This window comes from Megascapheus bottae, chromosome 28 (assembly GCF_031878675.1).
Source record: "Megascapheus bottae isolate mThoBot1 chromosome 28, mThoBot2.hap1, whole genome shotgun sequence".
NCBI lineage: Eukaryota > Metazoa > Chordata > Mammalia > Rodentia > Geomyidae > Megascapheus > Megascapheus bottae.
This window is the reverse complement of record NC_143536.1, coordinates 3,795,121-3,819,061: the sequence shown is the minus strand read 5'-3', so window position 1 is coordinate 3,819,061 and position 23,941 is coordinate 3,795,121. Positions and strand designations below refer to the sequence as shown.

Here is a 23,941-nt window from a genome sequence, read left to right as displayed (position 1 = left end):
AATTCAGTCCTAGCCACCTGCAGAGAACAAAGAGCTGCCTGTCCCAATGCCACAGCCTGGACGGATCAGACTGGCCAGACACAGGGCAGGGTGCCACCCAGGGCCAGGATAGGTCACATGGAATAAAAATGGCTGCTGGACCACTACCACCAGGAGAAACCAATCATCTAGAGAAGAGTGATGAACCAATTTACCAAGCAATGAAGCATTCAGTTAACAAACTATTTGAACTGTATCTAAAATATGTTAAACAAGCTTTGGAAGAGCCTGAGCCTGAGGTGCTGACCTATAAGGAAGGACATGAGATTTGACCCCAATGTTTTTTTTTTTTTTTTTTTTTTTGCCAGTCCTGGGCTTGAGCTCAGGGCCTGAGCACTGTCCTTGGACTTTCTCAAGGCTAGAGCTCTACCACTTGAGCCTCAGCACCACTTCCGGCTTTTTTCTATGTATGTGGTACCGAGGAATTGAACCCGTTGACCCCAATGTTTTGTTACCGACTTTGTGAGGCCTTGTTTACTCCATTTAATATGGGAATATAATTCAATGCCATGGCATTTGTTCACTAAATAGCCCAGCCACCGGTGGCTCACACCTGTAATCCTAACTATGGATAGTTGAGATCAAAGCCAGCCTGGGCACAAAAGAGAATCTTATCTCCAATTAATCACTAGAAAACAGGAAGTGGGGCTATGGCTCAAGGGGTAGGGCAGTAGCCTTGAGCTGAAGAGCTCAGGGACAGCACCCAGGCCCAGAGTTCAAGCCCCAAGCCCCACAAAATAAATAAATTTGAGAATAAATAAAATGCACAATGAGCCTGGCACTGGTGGCTCACGCTTGTAATTTTAGCTCAGGAGGCCAAGATCTGAGGATCACGACTGGAAGACATCTCCAGGAGAGAATCTGCGAGACTCCAGCTCCACCTAACCTGCAAAGTGCTGGTCTAGGGGTGTGGCTCCTGAGGCCTAGAGGCTCATACCAGCACACACACACACACACACGAGTTTATGTTCACGTAGGACTGGGTGGGGTGCAGGGCAGCACCGCGGTAGACCACCGGCTCAGTGTGAGAGGGGGAGGGCTCACTGTGGAAATCTGCCTAACACTGAACAAAGAACACAGAAGAGCAACCAGATGAGCGCCATGAGGGACACCCGGGTGTACTCTGGAAGTGGCCCACGGACTAAAGGTGATGAGGGAGAGTCCTCCAAACGGGGTGTTATGGCTTGTGGATGAATCAGCCCCCCACAAGGTGTATGTGGCATCCTCCCTGGGGTGCGTGTGACGGGGAGCCCCCGAGGGCCGGGCGTGGACGGGGAGCCCCCGAGGGACGCGCGTGGACGGGGAGCCCCGAGGGACGGGCGTGGACGGGGAGCCCCGAGGGACGGGCGTGGACGGGGAGCCCCGAGGGATGGGCGTGGACGGGGAGCCCCCGAGGGCCGGGCGTGGACGGGGAGCCCCGAGGGACGCGCGTGGACGGGGAGCCCCGAGGGATGGGCGTGGACGGGGAGCCCCGAGGGATGGGCGTGGACGGGGAGCCCCCGAGGGCCGGGCGTGGACGGGGAGCCCCCGAGGGACGGGCGTGGACGGGGAGCCCCGAGGGATGGGCGTGGACGGGGAGCCCCCCGAGGGACGCGCGTGGACGGGGAGCCCCGAGGGACGGGCGTGGACGGGGAGCCCGTGAGGGACGCGCGTGGACGGGGAGCCCCGAGGGACGGGCGTGGACGGGGAGCCCGTGATGGACGCGCGTGGACGGGGAGCCCCCGAGGGCCGCGTGGAGCTGCGCGCGTTGACGTGCTGGGCTCGACCACGGAGGTGACGGTCCCCGGTCCGTCCCCTCAGCCCCTCGAGGTCCCCGCCCGGCCGGCGCCCGGAGGCGCTGACGCGGCCGCGGCTCCTTCCGGGCCCTCCCCGGGGCGGCGCGCGTGGCTCGGAGGGCGGGGCTGCGGCGGCCACGGCGCGGCGGGGCGGCGGGCGGCCGGGCCACGGCGCGCGGGGCCATGGCGGGCTGCTGCGCGGTGCTGCGGGGCTTCCTGTTCGAGTACGACACGCCGCGCATCGTGCTCATCCGCAGCCGTAAAGTAGGGCTCATGAACCGCGCCGTGCAGCTGCTCATCCTGGCCTACGTCATCGGGTGAGGGGCCGCGGGCCGCCACGGCGCGGGAGGGGCGGCTCGGCCGGCGCGCCTGCGCACCTGCGCTCCCCGGCCTCCGTCCTCGCGGTAGGGGATGCGGCCTGGGGGTGGGGGTGGGGGTGGGGGGCGGCTCGGCCGGCGCGCCTGCGCACCTGCGCATCCCGGCCTCCGTCCTCGCGGGAGGGAGTCCGGCCCGGGGTGTGTGTGTCGGGGGGAGGGGGGGGGGGCTCCGCCGGCCGCGCCTGCGCACCTGCGCATCCCGGCTTACGTCATCGCGGGAGGGGGTCCGGCCCGGGGTGGGGCCTCGCCCGGGCGCCTGCGCACCTGCGCATCCCGGCCTCCGTCCTCGCGGGAGGGGGTCGGGCCCGGGGTGGGGGGGGGGGGAACTCGGCCGGCCGCGCCTGCGCACCTGCGCATCCTGGCTGACCGGCACGCTCGCTCCCCTGTCCCGGGAGACCTGCCAGGACTCCGCCTTTGCTCTCCGCTTCTGTCTGATGGTCTGACAAACGGCTCCGGGCTCCGGGCTCTTTCCTCCCAGCAGGTCCTGAGCCCCCTGGCCGGCGGAGCGGCTGGGCGCTGCGGGAGCTTGTCTGGGCCCGCAGCCTCCCCCCGGGTTCACTAAAGAAGGCCCATGGAGGCACCCGTCAGGATTTAATCCAGCCCCGGACAGGAAGGGTGCTGGCCTGGGGGGTCCCCACCCTGACTGCACATGGAAGCCATCTGGGAACCAGAAAATGCCGCAGACCTGAGTCAGTCAACTCCTGGGGCGGTTTCCATGAGTCGGGGACCTTTGCACACTGATCATGAACAACTCATCCGGAAACCGTTAGGTCCTGATCTTGGGGTGGGGCGATCTGTTAACACCCCCCGAGGGAACACACATGAAGAAGCCACCTGGCATCTCACGTCTGTCTGCAGCAGAAAGGGCAGATAGTACTCAAGACGTTCTGCCGAGGAACTAGCTGAGAGATAAAGCGTGCTTGTGTGCCTAGCATGCGTGAGACCCTGGGTTTGAGCCCTGGAACCCAACAGTCCAACCAAGCATCCAGGGATGGACTCAGCATCACAGCCATCTGACCTCTCTCCCTGATGGAACTCACTGCCTCTGTGCAGAGGTCGTTCCCAACTCTGCCAGCTGCCAGCCACATGTGGCTTGTGATGGCCCTTCAAATAAAGACTCAGCCTGCAAGTGAACTCTCATTCCTGGGGGTACAGAAGCATTGAGGATCAAATCTCATATAGCTTTCATCTCTTGGCTTCCCCCTCCCCCCAGGGGTGGGAAGACAGTGAGTGGCTGGTACTGGGACTTGAACTCAAGGCCTGGTTGCTACCCTGCAGTTTTTTTTGCCCAGCACTGGTGCTCTACCAGTTTGGGGCCACAGATCCACGTCCAGCTTTTGCGTGGGTAATAGGTGATAAGCGTCTCACAGATTCTCCTGCCCAGGCTGGTTTTGAACCTCAAGCCTCAGATCTCAGCCTCCTGAGTAGCTAGGTTGACAGGCATAAGCCACAGGCATAGGACTGAACTTTTGGCTTTTGTTCTCATGAGAGGCTAAGTTCACATCCACCTTAGGACACCTGGAAAAAATCCAAGAATCCAGGCTGCAGCAAGTATCTGTAGCTGTGGTAGATGTTAAGGTGACCTGCTGAATTCTTCTACTCTAGACTGAAATGTATTAAAAGTGTAAGATGCACACTAGATTTAAAAGCTTGAGGATTCTGGAAGGCAGAAAGCAGTAATGCTTCACTCTCAGCTTTCTAGAATCAAAGCACTCAGGGTCTGCCTTAATGGATTTTCTTTTTTCTTCTTAACTTTCTGATTTAGTTAAGCTTTGTAGAGTTGTGGTCTCTTCTCCCATACAGTAACCTTTTCTTCAAGACTGACCCCATAACTCCCAGTTATTAAATGCTGTTGGTCACATGATAATGAAAGAGGGAATCGCATGATAGTGATGATTGTGAAACTGTCTCTGATTTAGCAATTAGAGTATTTGGTGGCAAAATAATAGTGGCCTTCTGCACTAAGGGTCTGTGTGTCCAGATGGAAGATGGAAAGTCCCGCAGCTGCATTCTTAGAAGTTTTAGAAGAAGAGCTCTTATCAGGGGAAAGGCCCAAGACAAGACCCAGCAGGGACTCAAGGAACTGCTGAGAGCAAACAGCTCCATAATTAAGTAACCCAAGCCTGTGAGTTTCTGGTCTTGGTATCTATAACTTACAAAGAGGGGTTTTTTTTGTTGTTGTTTGTTTTGTGTTTTTTTTTTTTTTGTACACGTGCCAGTAGTGAGCCTTGAACTCTGGATGTTAAGCCCTCGCTTGACTCTTTTCCTTCATGCCTGGCGCTCCACTATTTGAGCCACATTTCCTGCATTTTCTTATCTCTAGAAATAGTTTTTTATAGCCTCTGGTACCTGGTAAACCACAGCTCTATGGGGGGAGGATTTTGGTTGCTATATTGTACAAAGGTTCTACACATTTGGCACATTTTACCTCATTTAACCTCCCCACAATCTTGTGAGGCTCTCCGTTCATTCTCATCTTTTAGATGGAAAAAATGGAGGCCCAGATCAATTGAGCCACTTGGCTGGAGGTCAGGTCTCTTGAGTGGGGGAGCTGAGCTGTGAGATCGCTGGCACCAGTTGGTGCTCTGGTGTCCTGACCTCTGTGCACTAACACCTGAGACTTTTAGTTATCCACGGCAATACTAATACCTGCACGTCAGAAGAGAGAAACATGCTGGAAACTGAATTCCTGGGGGTGTGGGGAAGACACTGTGAAAAGTGCTTTAAGGACTGGGACTTTGGCCTAGTGGTAGAGGGCTTGCCTAGCATGCACAAAGACCCGGGTTCAATTCTTTGGTACCACATACATAGAAAAGGCTGGAAGTGGTGCTGTGGCTCAAGTGGTAGAGCTCTAGTCCTGAGAAAACCCAAGGACAGTGTGCAGGCCTTGAGTTCAAACCCCAGGCCTGGTAAAACCAAACCAAAACAAAAAACAAGTACTTTAAGACCAGTGCCAGTGGCTCGTGCCTAACTGTTCAGGAGGCAGCGATCTGAGGATTGTGGGTTGAAGCCAGCCCAGGCAGACAAATCCCAGTGATTTTTTTTTGGGGGGGGCAGTCCTAGGGCTTGAACCCAGGGCCTGAGCACTTGGGATTTTTCAAGACTAGAGCTCTACCTCTTTGAGCCACAGGACTCCTTCTGGTTGTCTGAGAACTGACTGGACATAAGAGTCTCAGGGACTTTCCTGCTCTGGCTGACTTTACACTATGAGTCCTGGATGTCAACCTTCTGTATAGCTAGGATTACAGGCATGAGCCACCAGTGCCCTGCTGACTACTGGTGCTACAGACTAACCTATATCATATAGTTCCCAGTATATAAAGAAAGGGACTAATTCCCACTATTGCAGAAGGGAAAATGCAGTCGCTAGAAGCAAAGCCATTTTGCAAAGTCACATGATTAGTAAACTTCATTCTTCCAGCCTCTCTGGCTATGAAAGTTCCTGGAATCAATTCAGATTCTCTGAATCCTAACGGCACTGTGTTCTTTTATAGGTGGGTGTTTGTATGGGAAAAGGGCTACCAGGAAATGGACTCTGTGGTCAGCTCAGTTACTACCAAGGCCAAAGGGGTGGCTGTGACCAACTCTTCTGACCTCGGCTTCCGGATCTGGGATGTGGCTGATTATGTGATTCCTCCACAGGTATTTCCCTGCCACCTCTCGTGTGCGTGTTCTCTCCCAAACACACACGTGACGAATGACTCCTGCGCAGGCTCTAACGTCTCTGCTGCCCAAGCTGTTTGCAGCCATCTCTCTTTGGAGCTTCCATTCCAGTGGGCAGCTCAAAATGTGGCTGCCTTTAACACGAAACCGTGGGGTTTTTGTTTGCTTGTTTTGTTGGTCGTGGGGTTTGAACTCTGGGCCTTGGTGTTATGCTTGAGCTTTTCTGCTTAAGGCTAGTGCTCTATCACTTTGGACCACGGCTCCACTTCCAGTTTTCTGGTGGTTCACTGGACATAAACAGTCTCATGGACTTTCTTGCTAGGCAGGCTATGAGCCATGATCCTCAGATTTCAGTCTCCTCGGCAACTGGGATTACTGGTGTGAGTCACCGGTGCCTGGCTCCATGTCTCTTTTTTTATAAGGTCTTATAGGGAAGACCGTGTTTTAAATCCTAGGAAAAAAACTTCAGGGAGAAATAGCACATTCCCGCACTTCCTATTTGTTTTATTATCGTACACCCAGAAAGCAAATCTTGTCAGAGAATGTGACAAGTTGAACAGCAATGTCAAAGCGAGACCCAACCCAGAAAGAAACAGCATAGATCCCCCGAGGATCAGAGGGTTAGAAAAGATTGAGAGTCAACCTCCTGAGTTTTGTTTTTGGTGTTGGGGATGGGAGCTGGGGTGCTAAACAAGCACCCCAGTAGCGCATCTCCAACCCTCAGCTGCAATGAAATATTGATGATGAGAGATGGAATGAAAGAGACAAAAAGGAGAGAGTCCATGTCCTGAGAGGCTCTGGAGCCCACTCCCAGACCCCAGCCACACCAGCCTCCCGCCTGCCCATGGGAGCCGTCGCCTGTCTCTAATGACGTTCGTTCTAGGCCTTGCGTGATGCCAGAACTTCCCAGAAGCTTCACCTTGTCAGACTAGGGGTGGGGATGTCCAGTCACCTGCCCCCAAGGTGGTTCACAAGCTGACTCTGCTCTTTTTTGTCAGTCCTGGGGCTTGAACTCAGGGCCTGAGCACTGTCCTTGGACTTTCTCAAGGCTAAAGCTCTACCACTTGAGCCACAGCACCATTTCTGGCTTTTTCTCTGTATGTGGTACCAAGGAATTGAACCCAGGTCTTCGCACATACTAGGCAAGCACTTGACCTTAGGCCATGCTCCCTGCCCAACGCTGCTCTTTATAGGAGTTTAAACTGCTGGGAGCTTCTAGCAGGTTTTTTTTTTCTTCTAATACTGGGGCTTGAATTCAGGGCTCTGTGGTGTTCTCAGCTTTTTCTTCTGCTTATGACTAGTGTTGTACCACTCGAACCACACGTCTAGCTTTTTGCTGGTTAGCGAGTGGGGGGCCTGGCAGTGCCCTCTGTTCTCTCCACAGGAGGAAGACTCCTTGTTTGTCATGACCAACATGATCGTCACCACAAACCAGACCCAGGGCACCTGTCCTGAAGTAAGTGGCTTTAGCACAGGGCCTCCGGCCTTAGGCCCGCCGCGTCCACCTGGACCCCACACAACGCGTTCCCCTCGTTCCCCTTCCAGATCCCTGACGAGACCACCTTGTGCAGAGCAGACACAGACTGCAGGGCCGGCTCCACGGGCACCCACAGCAACGGTAAGAGCGAGCGGGGGTGAGCTCCCCCGGGGAGTCTACAGAAACTGCTGCCATAAAGAATCCCCCCTTTATTTAGGGGATGCGGCTCGGTGGTGAGGTTCTAGGTTCCATCCCCAGCTTTAAAAAACCCAAACATCCCCATAGCCTCCGGCGAGATGAGTGCGAGGGTGCGACACCAGGACCCTCTGTTCACCCTGCCACGGGGGCCCTGGAGCCAGCCACACACCTGCCCTGGCCTGTGGCCCTGCTAGCAGCATGGCCATGTGCTCAGTACTCAGGCAGCATTCGTGTTCTGCTTCTGTCACCTCAGCATTGAGCTCACTCAGGGTGCTGGGTGTGTGTGGGGGGGTGAATGGACAGGGTTCTCATTCCACCCCACAGAGGGAGGCCATGGGAGACCCCCACAGTCCTGGAGCCATTTTGTCACTCTCCCCCCCTAGGTGTGGAGACCGGAAAGTGCGTGCCGTTCAACGCGTCTGTGAAGACCTGCGAGGTGGCAGCCTGGTGCCCAGTGGAGGACGACACCCGTGTGCCACGGTGAGGCCTGCCCTGGACTCCAGGGGTCAACCGTGCCGCTCTGGGGGGCCTAGAACCCACAGTCCCCTGCCTCAGCCCCCCTCAGACCTGGGGCCCCGGCGGGGCAGAGTCAGGAAGACCCTGAGTTGAAGGCCAGATGGGCTCTGTGGGGAACGGAGATAAACAGGCGCTGTTTGCTGCTTGCTCGGTTTCCAGTCGTGCCCTGCTGCAGATCTACTTACCAGATGCCACAGAGCTGGGTTATTTGCACACGCTTCATTTTATGCCATTTGGACTTAGCCCTCAACCTGTAAAGAACAGAGCTGATCTTAACAGAAGGGTGCACGGGGTGCACAGCTGCTGGGGTACACCAGGAACCTGGCCTAACCCCGCCCTCTTGGGGAGGGAATGGGGCCTCGGCTGTGGGCCCCTGCCCTGCAGCAGGAACCACTGAGCCCTCACTGTGTGGCTCTCTCGTGGCCTGGTTCCTGGGACACACCAGTGATGTCACTCACTTTCTCCTGGCTCGGGTGAGGCCTCCCTTACAGACAGCACCAGGATCTCCCATAGGGAAAATTCTACCTTGGGGACCGTTTCAGCTGTCCTGTCAGCCGGAAGCCGACATGGCACCTGGGACAGGGGGCAGCCAGCCTGCCAGCTGGCCAGCACTGTATGTACTTTGCCTGGGAGACCAGGATGCAGGTGAAGTCACCTTTATTTGACTTGTCAAACCAGATTGGGCAGAAAACACCTGTGGTGAGGTCTTGCGGGTGCAAGCCAGCGCTCTCCCTTGCACTGCCTCAGGGTTCCCACTGCCCGCTGCCGTGGGCAAGATGGCCCTGCCCTCCCAGAAGGAGAACAACCTGGAAGGCTGGTGTAGTCTCATCTCTTGACTTAATGTTTATGCAGGAGAGGAAATGGTGCCAAAAATGCTTCTTCCCTTTCTTCTTGACTAAGAGATGTTACAAATCTTTTAGAAATGCCCCCTTCCTTTTCTTCCCCCAAGTCCTGGGGCTTGAGCTCAGGGCCTGAGCACTGTCCTAGGGCTTTCTCAAGGCTAGAGCTCTACCACTTGAGCCACAGCACCACTTCTGGCTTTTTCTATGTATGTGGTATTGAGGAATTGAACCTGGGATCTTCCTGCATGCTAGGCAAGCGCTATACCACTGGGTCAAACTCCCAGCCTTTTTTTTTTTTTAGTATGTATGTGGTACTGAGGAATCGAACCTGGATCTTTGTGTATACTAGGCAAGTACTCTACCACTAGGCCAAACTTCTGGCCCCTAGAAATGCCACCTTTTTTTTTTTTGTGTGCCAGTCCTGGGCTTGGGCTCAGGACCTGAGCACTGTTCTTGGACTTTCTCAAGGGTAGAGCTCTACCACTTGAGCCTCAGCACCACTGCTGGCTTTTTTCTATGTATGTGGTACTGAGAAATCGAACCCGGGTCTTCATGCATGCTGGGCAAGCACTCTACCACTAGGCCAAACTCCTGGGCCAAATGCCACCTTCGTATAAAATGTTACACATGTATGTCCATGAGCTATAGATACGTGTACATTTACTTTCAACATCCTGCACTTTCTTTCAGGCCTGCTTTTTTAAAGGCTGCAGAGAACTTCACACTTTTGGTGAAGAACAACATTTGGTATCCGAAGTTCAACTTCAGCAAGTGAGTGCTCGTAGGGTGTGTGCGTGTGTGTGCACATGTGTGCGTGTGTGCATGCCTGCGTGTGCCCATGCCCTGCACCAGTACTGGGGGCCTGGGTGATGTTCTGAAGTTTTTTTTGCTTGAGGCTGGTGCTCTACCTCCCGAGCCATAGCTCCACTTCTGGCTTTTTGGTGGTTAATTGGAGAGATCTTGTCTCGTGGCTTTTTCTGCCCAGGCTGTCTTGCAACCACACTCCTCAGATCTCAGCCTGAGCAGCAGCGGAATTACAGGAGGGAACCCCTGGCGCCTGCCTCCTTTCAGCTGTCCCCCGAGGTTTTCCTTGCTCTGATTTCCACTTCTTTCTGGGTTCAGGAGGAATATACTTCCCAACGTCACCACCTCCTACCTCAAATCGTGCATCTACGATGCCCACACCCATCCCTTCTGCCCCATATTCCGTCTTGGCAAAATCGTGGAAGATGCAGGGCACAGCTTCCAAGACATGGCGGTGGAGGTAGGTTCGGGCCTGGCTTCTCTCACACCTCGGATTGTGGACACACCTCGGAGCAGAGTAGGATCTGACGAAAGCCCGGTGTGGCTGTCTCCGCCACTCCCCACAGGGGGGCATCATGGGCATCCAGATCAAGTGGAACTGCAACCTGGACAGGGCCGCCTCCCTCTGCCTGCCCAGGTACTCCTTCCGGCGCCTGGACACCCGGGATGTGGAGCACAACGTGTCCCCCGGCTATAACTTCAGGTAGGCAGGCATGCATGCACTCGTGTGCTGAGGGGCGATGGAGGCGGGGTTGGGCCCCAGGCTCCCCAAAGACAACACTCGTACCACACCCCCAGGACAGGCCACCTAATCGAGCCATCTATTCATGAGGCACAAATTGGTTTCTCAGTGGTGTAAGCCTGTCTCCAGAACCTCCAGTGTGCCAGGGCTCAGCTTCCTGTGGTGGTACCTGTCTGTAACCCTGGCACTTGGGAAGCTGAGGCAGTTAGATCCTGAGTTCTAGAACAGCCTGAGCTACATATGGAGACTTCATCTCAAAAACCAAGCGGTCTGCCCTCACATTTCCCTGTTAGAAACGCAGTACCTCTGAACACAGGATTGCGTTCTCTCTCGAGTGCTGGAGGCCAGAAGTCCAAAATACAACCTCTTACCTCTAGATATGGCACTCTGCCTCTGTGGCTGGTCACCAGGCCTCCTTCCCTCTGTCTCCTCCTCTCAGGACCCGTCATGTTAGATCTAGGGCGAGCCCTAATCCAGCTCAACCTCCTCTTAACTAATCCCGCCTGCAAAGACTTCCCAAGTAAGGTCACAGGGCAGGTCCGGGTAGTTTGTGCTCTTTGAATTGTCATTGGTTCCCTCTAGTGGCAACATGTAGAACCAGCTAGTTGGTAGACATCATTGCACTTGATAGTACGGCAGGCATTTGACTTTTTCCCAAGAGTTAGATTTGTGTTGCTTCATCTCTGCCATCATGTGGTTCCTGTCAGAACAGCTGTGGAAACCTCAGGCTTAGGTGGAACCTTCAAGAAACCGGTGGAGGCCCAAGTTAGATGGCGGGAACACGGCAGGGAAGTTGTAGGCTGCAGGTTCCGGCCTCGCCTCTGGTAGAATGATTGAAGGGCTGGGAGATGGTGGTAGAGAGAGCCAAGGGAATGAGGCTTTCCTGTGAAAGTGATGAAAATGTGCCGAGGTCTACCAGTTGTGCATGCCTGCGAGCATATTAAAAACTGAGGGCTAGGAATGTGGCTTAGTGTGGTAGAGTGCTTGCCTAGTATGCATGAAGCCCTGGGTTCAATTCCTCAGTACCACATACTAAGAAAAAGCCAGAAGTGGTGCTGTGGCTCGTGTGGTAGAGTGCTAGCCTTGAGCAAAGTGTCCAAGGACAGTGCCCAGGCCCTGAGTCCAAGCTTCCAAGACTGGCAAAACAAAAACAATTGAATTCTACAGTGGGTGAGCAACATTCTCAATGGAGCCCATATCGACGGTAAAACAACAGTGACCGTCTAATGGAGCCCGAGGCTGAGGCAGGTGCTTCAAGACCCTTGGATGGTATAGCCTCCCACCTAGAATGTGGTCTTGGCTAGAATGTGGGGTCGGCTGGCCACAACCTCCCTGTGAGCAGCCTGGGTCCCTTAGGGAGAGGCCAGTGGCTGGATCTGAGAGTAAGCGGTTCAGGCGCAGGCCATCTTGGAGGAGGAGACAATGGGGGGGGTGCCGGTCCCTTAGCCCTCCAGGCACAGGGCCCTGCCATCCTCCTGGGCTCAACCCACCTTGGCAAAAAGAGAGGCCCTGGGCCCTGCTGCCAGGACGGATCTGCCCCGGCTGGAGCCCTGCCCACAGACACAGCCCTTTGCCCCCAGGTTTGCCAAGTACTACAGGGACCCTGCTGGCGGCGAGCAGCGCACACTCATCAAGGCATATGGCATCCGCTTCGACGTCATCGTGTTTGGAAAGGTAGCCTCGCTGCTCACCCCCACCAGCCACCATCTAGACCCCACTGGGACAGGGGTCCCCTCCAACCCCTCTTTTTGCTGCTCTCCTCTCCTGTCCTGTGCAGGCAGGGAAGTTTGATATCATCCCAACCATGATCAACATTGGCTCGGGCCTGGCGCTCCTCGGGGTGGTGAGTCCCGGGCCCCTCCCTGTCCAGTGCAAGAGACCCTGGGTTGGCACCTGATCCCCCTGAACCTTCGACATGTTTCTAGACCAGATCACTCCAGGCTTCTTTGCCTTGACCCCATCCCCTCCTCCATGGTCCTTCTGCAAGAGACAGAAGTGCCTACCCTTCCTTCCCTGTGGACCATCCCGCCTTCAGCGAAGGGGGCACGGGCACACACACCGGCTCCTGGCTCACCCTGCGCTGCGCTCCTTCAGGCAACGGTGCTGTGTGACGTCATCGTGCTCTACTGTATGAAGAAGAGGTTCTACTACCGGGAGAAGAAGTACAAGTACGTGGAAGACTTCGAGCAGGTAGGCCCCGCTGTGCCTGCCCCGGTCCCCTCACAAACCCTCCACCATCGCTGCTATCCTTTAAGACCCAGGCGTGACACACTGCCTCCACGTCTCCTCCGCTGCTGGACTTGGTTAGTGAGGCAGTTCGGAGAGTGGATGTTGTAATCTCTCCATACACCACTGACATTTTCCTTGCATAAAAGGGTGGGGTTCCACGCTGTAAGACTCCTGTTCCCTTAGGAAGAGCCCTAAAGCCTTTCCTTCCCATCTGCCTAGGCGGTCCCGGCAAGTCTGGGGGTGGTGCCTGCTGGGTACGCTGAGCTGCTTGTCCTCCTGTGCAGGGTCTTGCTGGCGAGATGGACCAGTGATGCCTTACCACACACGGGCTCCCCTGGCCCTCCTCCAAGAACAGCGAGAAGAGAGAAATGGCTACGCTGACACTCCAGAGAAAGTTCCAGATTCAGATCAGACTCCATTCCACAAACATTCTCAGTGCCCAGTAGTGCCTGTGGGACTTGCTATTGTTTTCTGAGGCAGGGTCTCTGTGGTTCAAGATCCCCTGCCTCAGCAGCGGGTGGCTGCCACCACGCCCACTGCCGGGGTATGGGCTGGCTGGGCCTTCTCCAGAGCCACCAGAATTGGCTATCCTCAGAGGCTCCGGTCCCGAGGGCAGCTCCACTCCCAGGTGTGGCCCCCCAGCTCAAGCACTTTAGAGGGGACACAGGCCTCCTGGTTGTGTTCCTGGACGTGAGCAGAGCCAGGCCGGGCTGCCGTTCTTCTCTCCAGCTATGGACTTTGTCCTTGCAGTTGTGAGGCAGAGTGGGCAGAAGATGAGGACCAAACATTAAAGCAGATGGTTTCCTTAGTCCTTGACTGGGTTGTCTTTCCTTTCGTGAAAATTAGCAGCCTCACAATGGAGTCACTCAGGCCAAACCCTGACAAAGCACAGCCAGGAGGCAGGGGGCGCTCCGCCCCAGCCTCTGCTTGGTGAGAGCCTCACATGGAAGGCCTCGTCCAGAAACAGCCAGACCTGCACCCACACCACTGCCACCAAGCCCCTGGTTGGCCTAAACAACCACTTCAGATGATTTTCTTTTTTAAGATGCCAGTCCTTGATGCCGCCCCTGAGCATTTTTTGCTAAAGGCTTGTACTCTATCACTTGAGCCACAATTTCACTCCCAGCTTTTTAGTCACTAATTGGGAGTTTCGTGGACCTCCCTATCCAGACTGCATTGAACCATGGATCCTCAGATCTTAGCCTCCCAAGGACCTGGGATTACAGGAGTAAGCCACCAGTGCTCAGCAATTGGCACTTCATCTTTCCAAGTTCCTCTGGGCCTTGGCTTCCCTGGATGTGCCTGTGGGTGGCACAATCCCTGTCACCCCTTATTTACCCTTCTCTGGTGACAGGTGTCCGGTTGATACCTTTGTGCCTCACTGTGCCAGGATTCCACCTACTTTAAATTCCAAAATTCTGTAAGTTTTGAGCCTCATCAGATTGTGTTGCTGTGTTGTATACATGACTTTCTTTCCTATGCTAATTTTTTTTTTTTTGCCAGTCCTGGGGCTTGAACTTGGCCTGGGCGTTGTCCCTGAGCTCTTCAGCTCAAGGCTACTACCCTACCCTTGAGCCAAACCCCACTTCCCATTTTCTAGAGGTTAATTGGAGATAAAGAATCTCAGGTTCTTTTGTGCCCAGGCTGGCTTTGAACCTTGATACTCTGATCTCAGCTGAGTAGCTAGGATTACAGGTGTGAGCCACTGTGTCCACTAGCACCCAGTTTCTTATATCCAATTAATCACAGAAAAAGCTGAGGTCAAGCTCCAGAATCGAGGAGGTGGCGGGTGAGAGTAGAGGGGGTAGTGCTGGTGGCTTCTGTTGTATAAATGGCCAACCAGGGCGTTTTGTTTTGTTTTGTAGGAGGAGCAAGGAGTTTACAAAATGCTTCAACAAAGTTCATTTGTGTGGCCTTTATAAAGAAAACAAGCTCAGGGCCAGAAGTTTGGCTTAGTAGTAGAGTGCTTGCCTAGCACGCACGAAGACTTGGGTTTGATTCCTTAGTACCATATATGTAGAAAAGCCAGAAGTGGTGGTGTGGCTCAGGTGGTAGAGTACTAGCTTTGAGGAAGGCCCAAGGGCAGTGCTCAGACCCCAAGTTCAGTCCCCATGACTGGAAGAAAAAGAAAACAAGCTCACCTGAACACAGGTCCAATAGAGCTGGAGCTCTGAGAAGTGACATGCGGTCTGCGCGTGGTCCCTCACGTCCACATGCTCACCCTGGAGTCCCTGATGCAAAAGGACGAGGGGGCCTTTGGGAGGTGACTGAGTCCTCAATGGGGCTGACAGAGCTCCACCCTCGTGGACCTTCCACCCCTGAAGAGACCTTGGAAAGGAGAGAACAACCCTTTCCAGATGCTAAGCTAGACTCCAGCGTGCTTTGCTGATCAAGTCAAGCCCTTGGACAAACGGGCTAACTTCCCTGGGCCTGCGTGTGACAGGAGTCCTGGCCTTGCAGGCTGCTTACCTGCCTCCACAGCAGTCTCTCGCCCACTTGGACATGCGGGTGGGCCACCTGGGAGCAGCTTTAAATAGGGCCTGGGCTTGTGAACTTTCCCCGAGCCCCGGGGGCTGGGCATGGAGCAGTGACATTCAGACAGGCCTTAAACCAGGGAGCTGCTGGCTACATCAGTCTTGGCCTTGGGCACTGACCCTGCAGTCAGCCCAAGGAAGGAAAACAAACAGATGACCTAAACAAACAATGACACACCACAGACTCCCAGGAGGCCCAGACTGCACCATTTTGCTGTCCATTTATTTCAAGTTTACAGAGAAGCTTAATCATCTGTGGAAAAACACCAAGGCTTATCTTTCTCTTAAGTTTCATAACCTGCAAGTGATAAATACACAGTATTTAACTTTGTACACCTGATAAAAGGAAAATGCATAGTAGAAAGGATCAGGAATAAAACAGGAGCGTTGGGCACTGGATAATTACAGAATAGAAAAGCCACAATCCCACGAAGGTCAGCCAGTGAAGCTGGAGGAAAGACGAGAACCATCGACCCTGCCCTTCCCTAGCACCTCAGACGCAGGCGGCCGCCCCAGCCCTGTAGGCGAAGGGAAGTTCCTTTCTGAAGGATGGGTGACAGCCACAGGCTTTACCTGACTGGCCACCTGTACAGGTGGTCTCTTCCTAGTTCCAGAAGTGCTCCCGGAAGGAATCCTGCCCCACAGGAAGGCCAGACCCACGGAGAGGTGGCCTCTGTAGCCCTAGGCAGGAACGAGGGCTGGGAGCCTTGCTGGGGACAGGGGCCACCTATGGGATGAAGGGGAGGTGGAAGAGGGCAGAAGGAAGGAAAAGCAGGGGAGGATTTGTGCTTCCTACAAGGCCACAAAGCCTAGCTGCGCACACCACATTGGTCCACACAGAAAAGCTGCCAAAGCAGCTTCCCCCTTTTCCTGGCAGACCGGCTTTTGAAGACTCCATGATTGTGCGCCATGAAGGGAGCTCTAGGGCTCCGCTTACTGCAGCTGCCTGCTTTATACCTGGCCGGGGGGGGGGGGGGGGGGAACAGTTCCTGTCCACAGCTTTCTTTGGTGGATTTTTTTTTTTTTTGTCAGTTGTGGGTGTTGAACTCAGGGCCTAGGCACTGTCCCTAAGCTTTTTAGCTCAAGGTTAGCATGCTACCACTTTGAGCTACAGTACCACTTCCTGTTTCCTGGTGGTTAATTGGAGAGAGGAATCTCACAGACTTTGGTGCCCAGGCTGGCTTTGAACCGCAATCCTCAGACCTCAGCCTCCTGAGTAGTTAGGATGACGGGTGTGAGCCACCGGCACCAGGCATCTTTTTAAAATGTCCCCAACCACTTGCCTGAGTATCTTTCTGCTGCCTGACGGCTGGCATTCTACGTACATCTTGGATGCAGTTCCATGGTGGGGAGAAATGGCACGGCCTGATACAGTCACGTAAACACAAGAGGAGTTCTGGAGAGTTCTGCATACTGCTGCCTGCCTTTCCCTGGCAGGATATTGCCAGGTTGGCATCCACACAGGCAGGCTAGATGAAGCCCAAGGACCAGCTGGCTTAAACCACTGCAAGGTGCCTATTGCAGACCCCATCTGCTACCTGAGGGTGGAGCTACTGGGTGGTTTTCACAGACGCTTAGAAGGGGAGAGCAGGAGGAAACACTGGACTACAGACACAAAGCAAGCAGGACCCCACCTAAATGGAGTCTTCGCTCTTCAGAACCAGCATGCCCTAATACTATGCTTACAAAAGAAAAGTCAGGCTAAACTAGTCAAGAGCTTAAGAAAAACCCATGGAAGCCAAGAATGCCAGCACTCTGTGGCACTGGGCAGGGGTACTAACTTGCTCTTTCTCTGAAGAAAGTCCCAGAACCAAGACAGAAAGTCTAGACTTCTGAGCCCTGTTATCAACACCCCATTATCCTCTCAAAGCACTGGGGAGCAGAGCTAAGGACAGCCCTTCCAGTTTCCCTCCCCTTGAGCCTCACAAACACTCACCCCTTGTGGCAGCGACAGTCACATCCAAACCTCAACCAGACTTCCCAAGATTGGTTGGAAGAAAAACAAAAAGTCACCTCTTTTTTGCTCTGGGCTACTTTTACCAAAGGTAACTTCCTGTGCCAAACCCTGGGTCCCCTGGACCCCGAGGAGTGCCCGGGTTTCGACTGTGTTTTAAAAGGGTGTCCCCATGTCCCTGTGTGCATCCTCACGCCTTGTTCAAAAAGACAGCCACTGTGCCTTGGCTTTCCCAAGTGGCCCGGGAAGCTGCAGTTGGATCTACACAAGCAGAGGTTAGGGTGGAAAGGAAAGCCCAGAGGCTGAAAGACACACGGGAATGGCAGGGGAGCTGCTGATACGCAGGTACAGGTGTCACCAAGCTGGAGCTGTGACAAATGTCCTGAAGCTCCAAGTAACTTCTGAACTGCTGAGTTGTCTAGACAACTGAATCTTCTAGAACCTCTCTCGAGTTCAGTCTAGAGAACTGGAATTCATTTGTCTGTTGAATTGTAAGCCATGTAATGTACATGGAAGTGTAAGATTTCACCCTGAAGTTTTTGTCATTTAACAATGAGCTTCACTAGCGCCTGGCCAGCCACGTGAGAAACCCACTGTGTGCCATCAGGTAAAGCCTTTCTCTACCATGGTATCCAAACACCCTGCTAGGCCAGAAAATCCATTTGTAGGAAGCAATGCAACTTGAAGCCCTTCCAATTTTCCTGACATTAAAACATTAAGAAGTCCTTCTTGCACATAGGTTGTGTGGAAGCTCCCTGCAGTTCTGAGGGCCAGCCCTGCTCTCCAGGCATGGTTCTGGAAGATTCCATGGCTTTAGGTTTTCCCAGGGGTCACCTGCACCTTCCACTCCCTCTGGAAACAGCCACATCGTGCATGGCCTGTTTCCCTGGACATCCAAGCCCATGCACATTCACTCCGTACACTTGACAGGGTTCTGCATTCACAATGAAGGTTGTTTGTTTGTTGTTGTTTTTGGGCATAAAAACATTTTAAAAAGCAACTGTCCTGAAATGCTCATGGATTTGGATCTGCAACTCATACCCGTGGGTCCAGCCAGCCAGCGGCCATGACGTCACAGAGTCAAGTTTTTTTTGTTGTTGTTGTTTTGGTCCCCTTTTAAGTAACAAGAAGAAAACAAGTAACCAGAGGTGGCGGTGAAGGTCTACACGTGCAGGTTTCTGTAGGACATGCGGCTATACAAACACGGCACGGGTGGAACAGCCAGGCATGCGAGGTCAGGCGGTCCAGGCACTATTCCGGCTCCATCACCTCTTCAGGCTGTAGTGGAGGCACATGCGTGGGGGAACCAGGTGCCAGGACCCCCCAACTTTGCACGCAGGGACCACCTTTCACAAGAGTACTTCCTCCAACCCCGCGGGGGCCAGCTCTTCGCTGCCTTGCTTCCTGCTCACCAAACAGAAAACCAGTGTTAATGCCCAGTCACCAGAAGAAGCAACAGCAGGGCCCTGACCGGCTTCCCACCTTGGGTATCAGCCACTCAGAAGCGACACCGTATGCCATGGGGCGTGTTATGAGGTGCTCTCTTCTTTTCTTACATTCATCTTTTCAAAAGCCTTTCCACTCTCTCTGTAAATGGGGGAGCCATGATTTGCCCCAAACAGCAAGGAACCTTGAGAAGGCAGGATCCTATTAGAGCAGGTGAGTATGTCAGGCCTGTTGGAGATCTCTAAGGAGGGGGCTGAGCTCCTTATCTTACAAGGGAAGTCACTGGTCTCATCTTTTGGGGCTACCGTCCATCGTTTTGACAAGGCCTATGTACCCTGTACTGACAGATGCCTGTGTCCCTATTCAGGGAAGGGGGATAATGATGTCTGTGCCTCCCAGGAAGAAAGGCCTCTTTGAAAATCACATCCACAAATAGGGCATGAAGGCCCTTGGGTAGCAGAAAGCTATGACTAGCTGTCAGACCAAGGCTTCTCTTTTGCCCTCACTGGTGGCATGGGCTGGATCTCACTGGAGGACCCAGCAGGCCTTTGAGGCAGGGCCCTCATGGGCCATGATAAGCACAGCATCCCATGACAGGCTCTGGACAGATGACCCAGGCATTGCTGGAGCCACAGTGAGGGAATGATGGGGCACTGAAACCCTTCAAGGCCAATCTCTGATGGTGTCTGGCAATGTTTATCACATTGAAAATAAAAACGAAACAAAGAACAGACTTTCTCCCTGGACACTGGTGGCGCACGCTTGAAATCCTTGCTAGTCAGGAGGCTGAGATCTGAGGATCGTGTTTCAAAGCCACCTGGGGCACCAAAGATCTTGAGACTCTTATTTCCAATTAACCACCAGAAAACTGGAAGTGGCACCATGGCTCAACTGGTAGAGTGCTAGACTTGAGCTGAAAAGCTCAAGGACAGCACACAGGCCCCGATTTCAAGACCCATGACTGGGAAAAGAAAAAAAAAATTCAAGGGCTCTCGGTACAAGCTCCTGGCTTCGAGGGTACCAGCAGCCAATACATTTCCTCTCAGACGCTAACTCCTAGCAGAGAAGCGGTTTCCACCTATACACACATGTCCATGGCATTTGTTTGTGAATGCCAAGGAGAAAGAACAACCATCAGAGGACGGATGGATAAACAAATCAGAACGCATCTAGATATTACTCAGTCCCAAGAAGACAAAGCCACAGGACCAATGAAAGATGCCAGATGGGGAAGGCCACTCACTGTATGAGGTCCATTTATAGGGAACGCCCAGAACAGACAATTCCTCAGAAAACAGCAAGTGGGTGTTTGGGTAGGGGTACCGGGATCCTTCTGGGGCTAATGAAAACATCCTAAAGTTATTGTGCTGGTGACTACATAACTCTGTGATTATATGAAAAGCCACTAAATTGCATACTTCAAACGAGTGAACAGTATGATACATGAATTATATCTCTTTAAGGCTAATTTGAGTGTTTCTGAGGATCAAACCCATGACCTCATCCATGTTGGGCAAATTTTCTCCCACAGAACTACAGGCCAGGCTTCATAAAGCTATTTTTGACAATAAGAATGGCTGCCTAGAGTTCCCAGTGGGAGACAGGCAGCCACGTCAGGCCCACAGGGAAGAGCATCAGGCCTCCGCCCTGCAGTAGGCACTCGTGGACGAGTGGAAGTAGGGCTGCCAGCCAGGTCCTTCTAGTCTTACGACACCATTTCTCCCCTGTCCTGAGAGGTGAGGCGGTGCCGGTCTGGATGTCCCGGCAGGAAGGGAATGCTCCAGTCCTACCAAGTCTGGGCACTCATGTCATTTTGTGGCAGGCAGAAGGGACTTCTTTTCTAGTTCTTAACCCAGAAGAAAAGAAAGCCAGAGTACAGCAAGCCTGATCTGTGCTCAGAGCAAACACGCACGCACACACGCACACATGCGCGTGCACACGCAGTAGGGCAGCAGCCCTGGGGCCTGAGGCAGCCTCAATGCTATTGCCGTGCACCGAGTATGTGGGTGCACACACCTGGGCCAGAAGACCTGGGTGACGCACAGGCATTCCGGGTGGAGCGCCATGCACTGTAGCCCAGCCCACATGCAAGACCCGCCGTGGGGCCCAAGCCCCCAAGTGTGGAGGCTTGCAGGGAGCCAGGCACTGTAGCTGGGCTGGGAAGCATGGCTGCCTGGCAGAGGCACCCCTGGCTCTGCAGCTGTCCCGCCCCCAGGCCCTGACAGAGGCTATGGCGCAGGCAGGCAGGCATTACCTTGGGGTCAGCCAGGGGCTCCCACTCCCTGGTTGGCTTTTTGCTGGAATTGCCAGAGGGAGGGAGGGAAAAGGGAAGTGAGAGGGGCCTTCCAGGTCCACAGGATGCCATTACCGCCCAACATCCATTTCTCATGGCTTTCCACGCAGGCACATGGGCTCCTCTCTGCACTGACATGGAGGGTCCCAAAGCAAAACTGAACACTAAGTGTTTCTGGGCCACACCTGAGCGGCTGGCCAAGAGACCATCCACGGAAGCCCCAGTCCCCTGGGAAAGGGAACGTTATCGTGGACACGAAGACAGCACACAGATGCTGACGGCGCCAAGCCCCGTACCCATAGCTGAGGTCTCCACCATGCTGCTGGGGGTATCTCTCAAGCACCCCACTGTAGACATGGGCCCGGCGGTGGTCTGAGCAGGGCTGCCCTGGGCACTCACGTGAGAAGGGTCCCAGGTGTGGACGAGGCTCGCTCTTCCCGCCGGCTGCCCTCAAATGGGTTCCCGAAGGAGCGCTTTCGGATCATGGTCTTCACCAGGATCTACAGGGAAGAGGAGGGTGGTGACTGCCATGTCCAGTGCCAGTCCAGCCATGCCTTCTCCCGTCCCCGTCAGCATCCAGGGCTCAAGAGTGGGGCAGCCTTCCCCCCGGGGTGACATTTGAGTCTTGAGTCCCTTTCCGGTTGTTGGCTGTCCAGCCCCGCTCCCTGGCTGCTTAGGTCCCCACTTCGGGGTCTGCCACGCAGGGCCTGTTGTAATCCAGTCCCAGCCCAGCTGCCCCTTCAGGGCACTGGCTCCAGAGCTGGCTGTGCAGCCACGGGGCACCCCGGCACATATCTCACAGCCGCCATTTCTGGAAGGACCTCTTGGCCAGCAGCCTATCTGCGCTCAAGACCTGGCCTTGGCTGTCGGTGAAAGTGGTTCGTACCCCACCCCAAGGGACACACACTATAGCAACTCAGCAACGCACCTGGGGTGAGGCTGCTCTTTCAAAGAGTAATCATTCACACAACGTAAATCCACATTCACCATTTCAAAGCACAGAGGTCCCGTGGTGTCAAGGGTTCCACAGGCCCCCACGGCTATCGGAACCCACGGCTCGAGTTCCCTACATAAAACACCTCTGAGCTTACAGGAACCTTTACACAGCCTCCGTTTATTTTGTTTATTATTATTACTTTTTACAGTACCGAGGATGGAACCCAGTGCCTCACCCCTGCTAGCAGGGCTCCAACTCCTTTCATTTGTATTTGAAACTTGGACCTCAGGTTAGCAAACAAACCCTTGACTTGCCAAGCCGTTTCCTCTGGGCCGCGGCAGGCGCTTCGCCTGGGCAAGGCTCCTGCGAGCGGCTCTATGGCTGACCTCTCAGCCCACAGGAGGCTCCCTCTTGCTGCACTCATCTGTCTTATGAAGCCGGGGATCCCCCAAGGGTTGGCACTGGTGCTTGATCATCTCAAGCCTAGAGTAGGATAGGTGCCCAGCAAATGTTTGCTGCATGACAAACACACCAAGGGGGCTGGACCCTCCCCCACCCCCGAGAAACTAGTAACTTGATCCAGACCCTGGAGGAACCTCCCAAATGCTTAGGACTAAGCTCCATTTCCTTGCTCTGCTCTAGCAATCCAGGCTTTTCTGGAAGCTTCTTTCCCAGCTCCCTCCCGCCAGAGGACAATGCCTAAGCTGTTCCTCTTGCCAGGCTTTCCAGCCCTCTCCCCTTCACTGCCAATTCTCTTTGTACACATCCACTTCTTCCAGGGCACTATCCTTGATGCAACACCAGGCAGAGGCCCTCCAGCCGGGTACCTGCTGGTCCTTCTACCACACCGTGTGCGACACGGAGGGGCCGCATCTGCCTCCTCAGTGGGCAGGGCTGCCAGTTTCACTCACCACTGTACTCTGCTTTAGACAGTACTCAGAAGTAGTTCAATAAGTGTTTTCCAGACCTCAAGGTCAGGTACTTTCTCTCAAGGGTCGGCAGGAGGGCAGGCACTGAGCCAGGCTCAGAGCCAGAACAGAGTTCAAAGGCAGCTGCCTCCCCTGCCCCGGAGCCAGTTGGAGTACGGTGGGAGGAAGCGTGACAAAGATGGCGAGTGGGTGTGGGTGAGGCTGGAAGAGTGAAAGTCATGCAGGGGCCCCAGAGGGGGGAAGAAAAGACAAGGATGGGAGCCCGGCCCTGGGTCAGGCTCATGGAGAAGGAGTGGCAGAGTGTGGAAGCAGAAGGGAGTGGTGCAAAGCTGGAGAATCAGGAGGCTGCTTCTCAGTTCAGAAGGGCTATTCCTGTGTGTCCGGACACTGCCCTTGTCCTCCCAACACCAAGCCCACCTGCCAGCCTGGGCCAGTGCTGGCCAAACACAGCTAGGGCTTTCAAGGTGGCTGTGGAGGGCAACTGGCTGGGTTCCATTCCTAGATTGGTGCCTGGAGCCAGGACCCTGGGGCTCCTATTATTCTTGTGAAGACAGATTCTTGCCCAGCAGGAGCTTGGCAATAAAGTGACTCCAAGGCCCTGGAAATGCAACTTAGTGATAGAGTGCTCGCCTAGCATGCACAAAGCCCTGGGTTCCATTCCTTAGTATCACATACACAGAAAAGGCCAGAAGTGGTACTGTGGCTCAAGTGGTAGAGTGCTAGCCATGAGCAAAGCAGCTGTGGGACAGTGCCCAGGCCCTGAGTTCAAGCCCCAGGACTGGCAGCAATACAAAAACAAAAACAAGAGCTACTGAGGCTAAGCCTGGGGAGTCTATATTCCAGGGCATGGGAAGTGGGAGCTGCTGGTCCTGAGAAGTACCCACAGGCAGGCATGACATGCCCTGACCAGCCATTACAGAGACCGAGGATCCAGCCACCATGGAGACAGGGGATCCAGCTATATGAACCCCAATCCCTGGCCTGGTCCTCCCCCTCCTAGATTCTCTCCTCTGACACGCTGTGAAAGCAGGAATTCCAGAAAGGGTGGCACGGCCCTTGGGAGGATGGTAGGTGGGGAGGGGGGAGGGGGAGGAGCTCATCTCCATGGAATCATGAGAGCCACAGTGTCTGCCTGGCCTGTGTGTGTGACCAAAGCCCAGAGGCCAATGGCTATGGTAAAAGGCAG

At 54.4% G+C, this 23,941-nt stretch overlaps 2 protein-coding genes across 8 annotated transcripts in view; one reads left to right on the top strand and one right to left on the bottom strand.

The window, feature by feature from the left end:
- Nucleotides 1-1,959: 1,959 nt before the first annotated feature.
- Nucleotides 1,960-13,470, top strand: P2rx4 (purinergic receptor P2X 4). Of its 3 annotated transcripts, none has more exons than XM_090320023.1 (12): nt 1,960-2,131; nt 5,686-5,833; nt 7,239-7,310; nt 7,400-7,472; nt 7,913-8,009; nt 9,578-9,658; nt 10,010-10,151; nt 10,258-10,394; nt 12,014-12,107; nt 12,211-12,276; nt 12,528-12,623; nt 12,947-13,470. In XM_090320023.1, the coding sequence occupies exons 1-12, from the start codon at nt 1,998-2,000 to the stop codon at nt 12,971-12,973; spliced, it is 1,167 nt and encodes a 388-aa protein (XP_090176149.1). In that variant the 5' UTR covers nt 1,960-1,997; the 3' UTR covers nt 12,974-13,470. The 3 variants fall into 3 exon arrangements, with proteins under 3 accessions (XP_090176149.1, XP_090176150.1, XP_090176151.1); XM_090320025.1 differs by lacking the exon at nt 1,960-2,131 and adding an exon at nt 4,235-4,316; XM_090320024.1 differs by lacking the exon at nt 12,211-12,276.
- A 1,928-nt stretch (nt 13,471-15,398) lies between these two features.
- Camkk2 (calcium/calmodulin dependent protein kinase kinase 2) overlaps nt 15,399-23,941 on the bottom strand; it is a 33,558-nt gene continuing 25,015 nt past the window's right edge. For 3 of the 5 annotated variants that reach the window (XM_090320014.1, XM_090320016.1, XM_090320015.1), the window contains 3 exons: nt 21,289-21,389; nt 20,851-20,893; nt 15,399-18,554 (listed from right to left, as the gene is read on the bottom strand). In XM_090320014.1, coding sequence (XP_090176140.1) covers nt 18,402-18,554; nt 20,851-20,893; nt 21,289-21,389 — 297 coding nt within the window. In that variant the 3' untranslated portion in view covers nt 15,399-18,401. The remainder of the gene's footprint in view (nt 18,555-20,850; nt 20,894-21,288; nt 21,390-23,941) is intronic. The other 2 variants (XM_090320017.1, XM_090320018.1) reach the window with 1 other exon arrangement.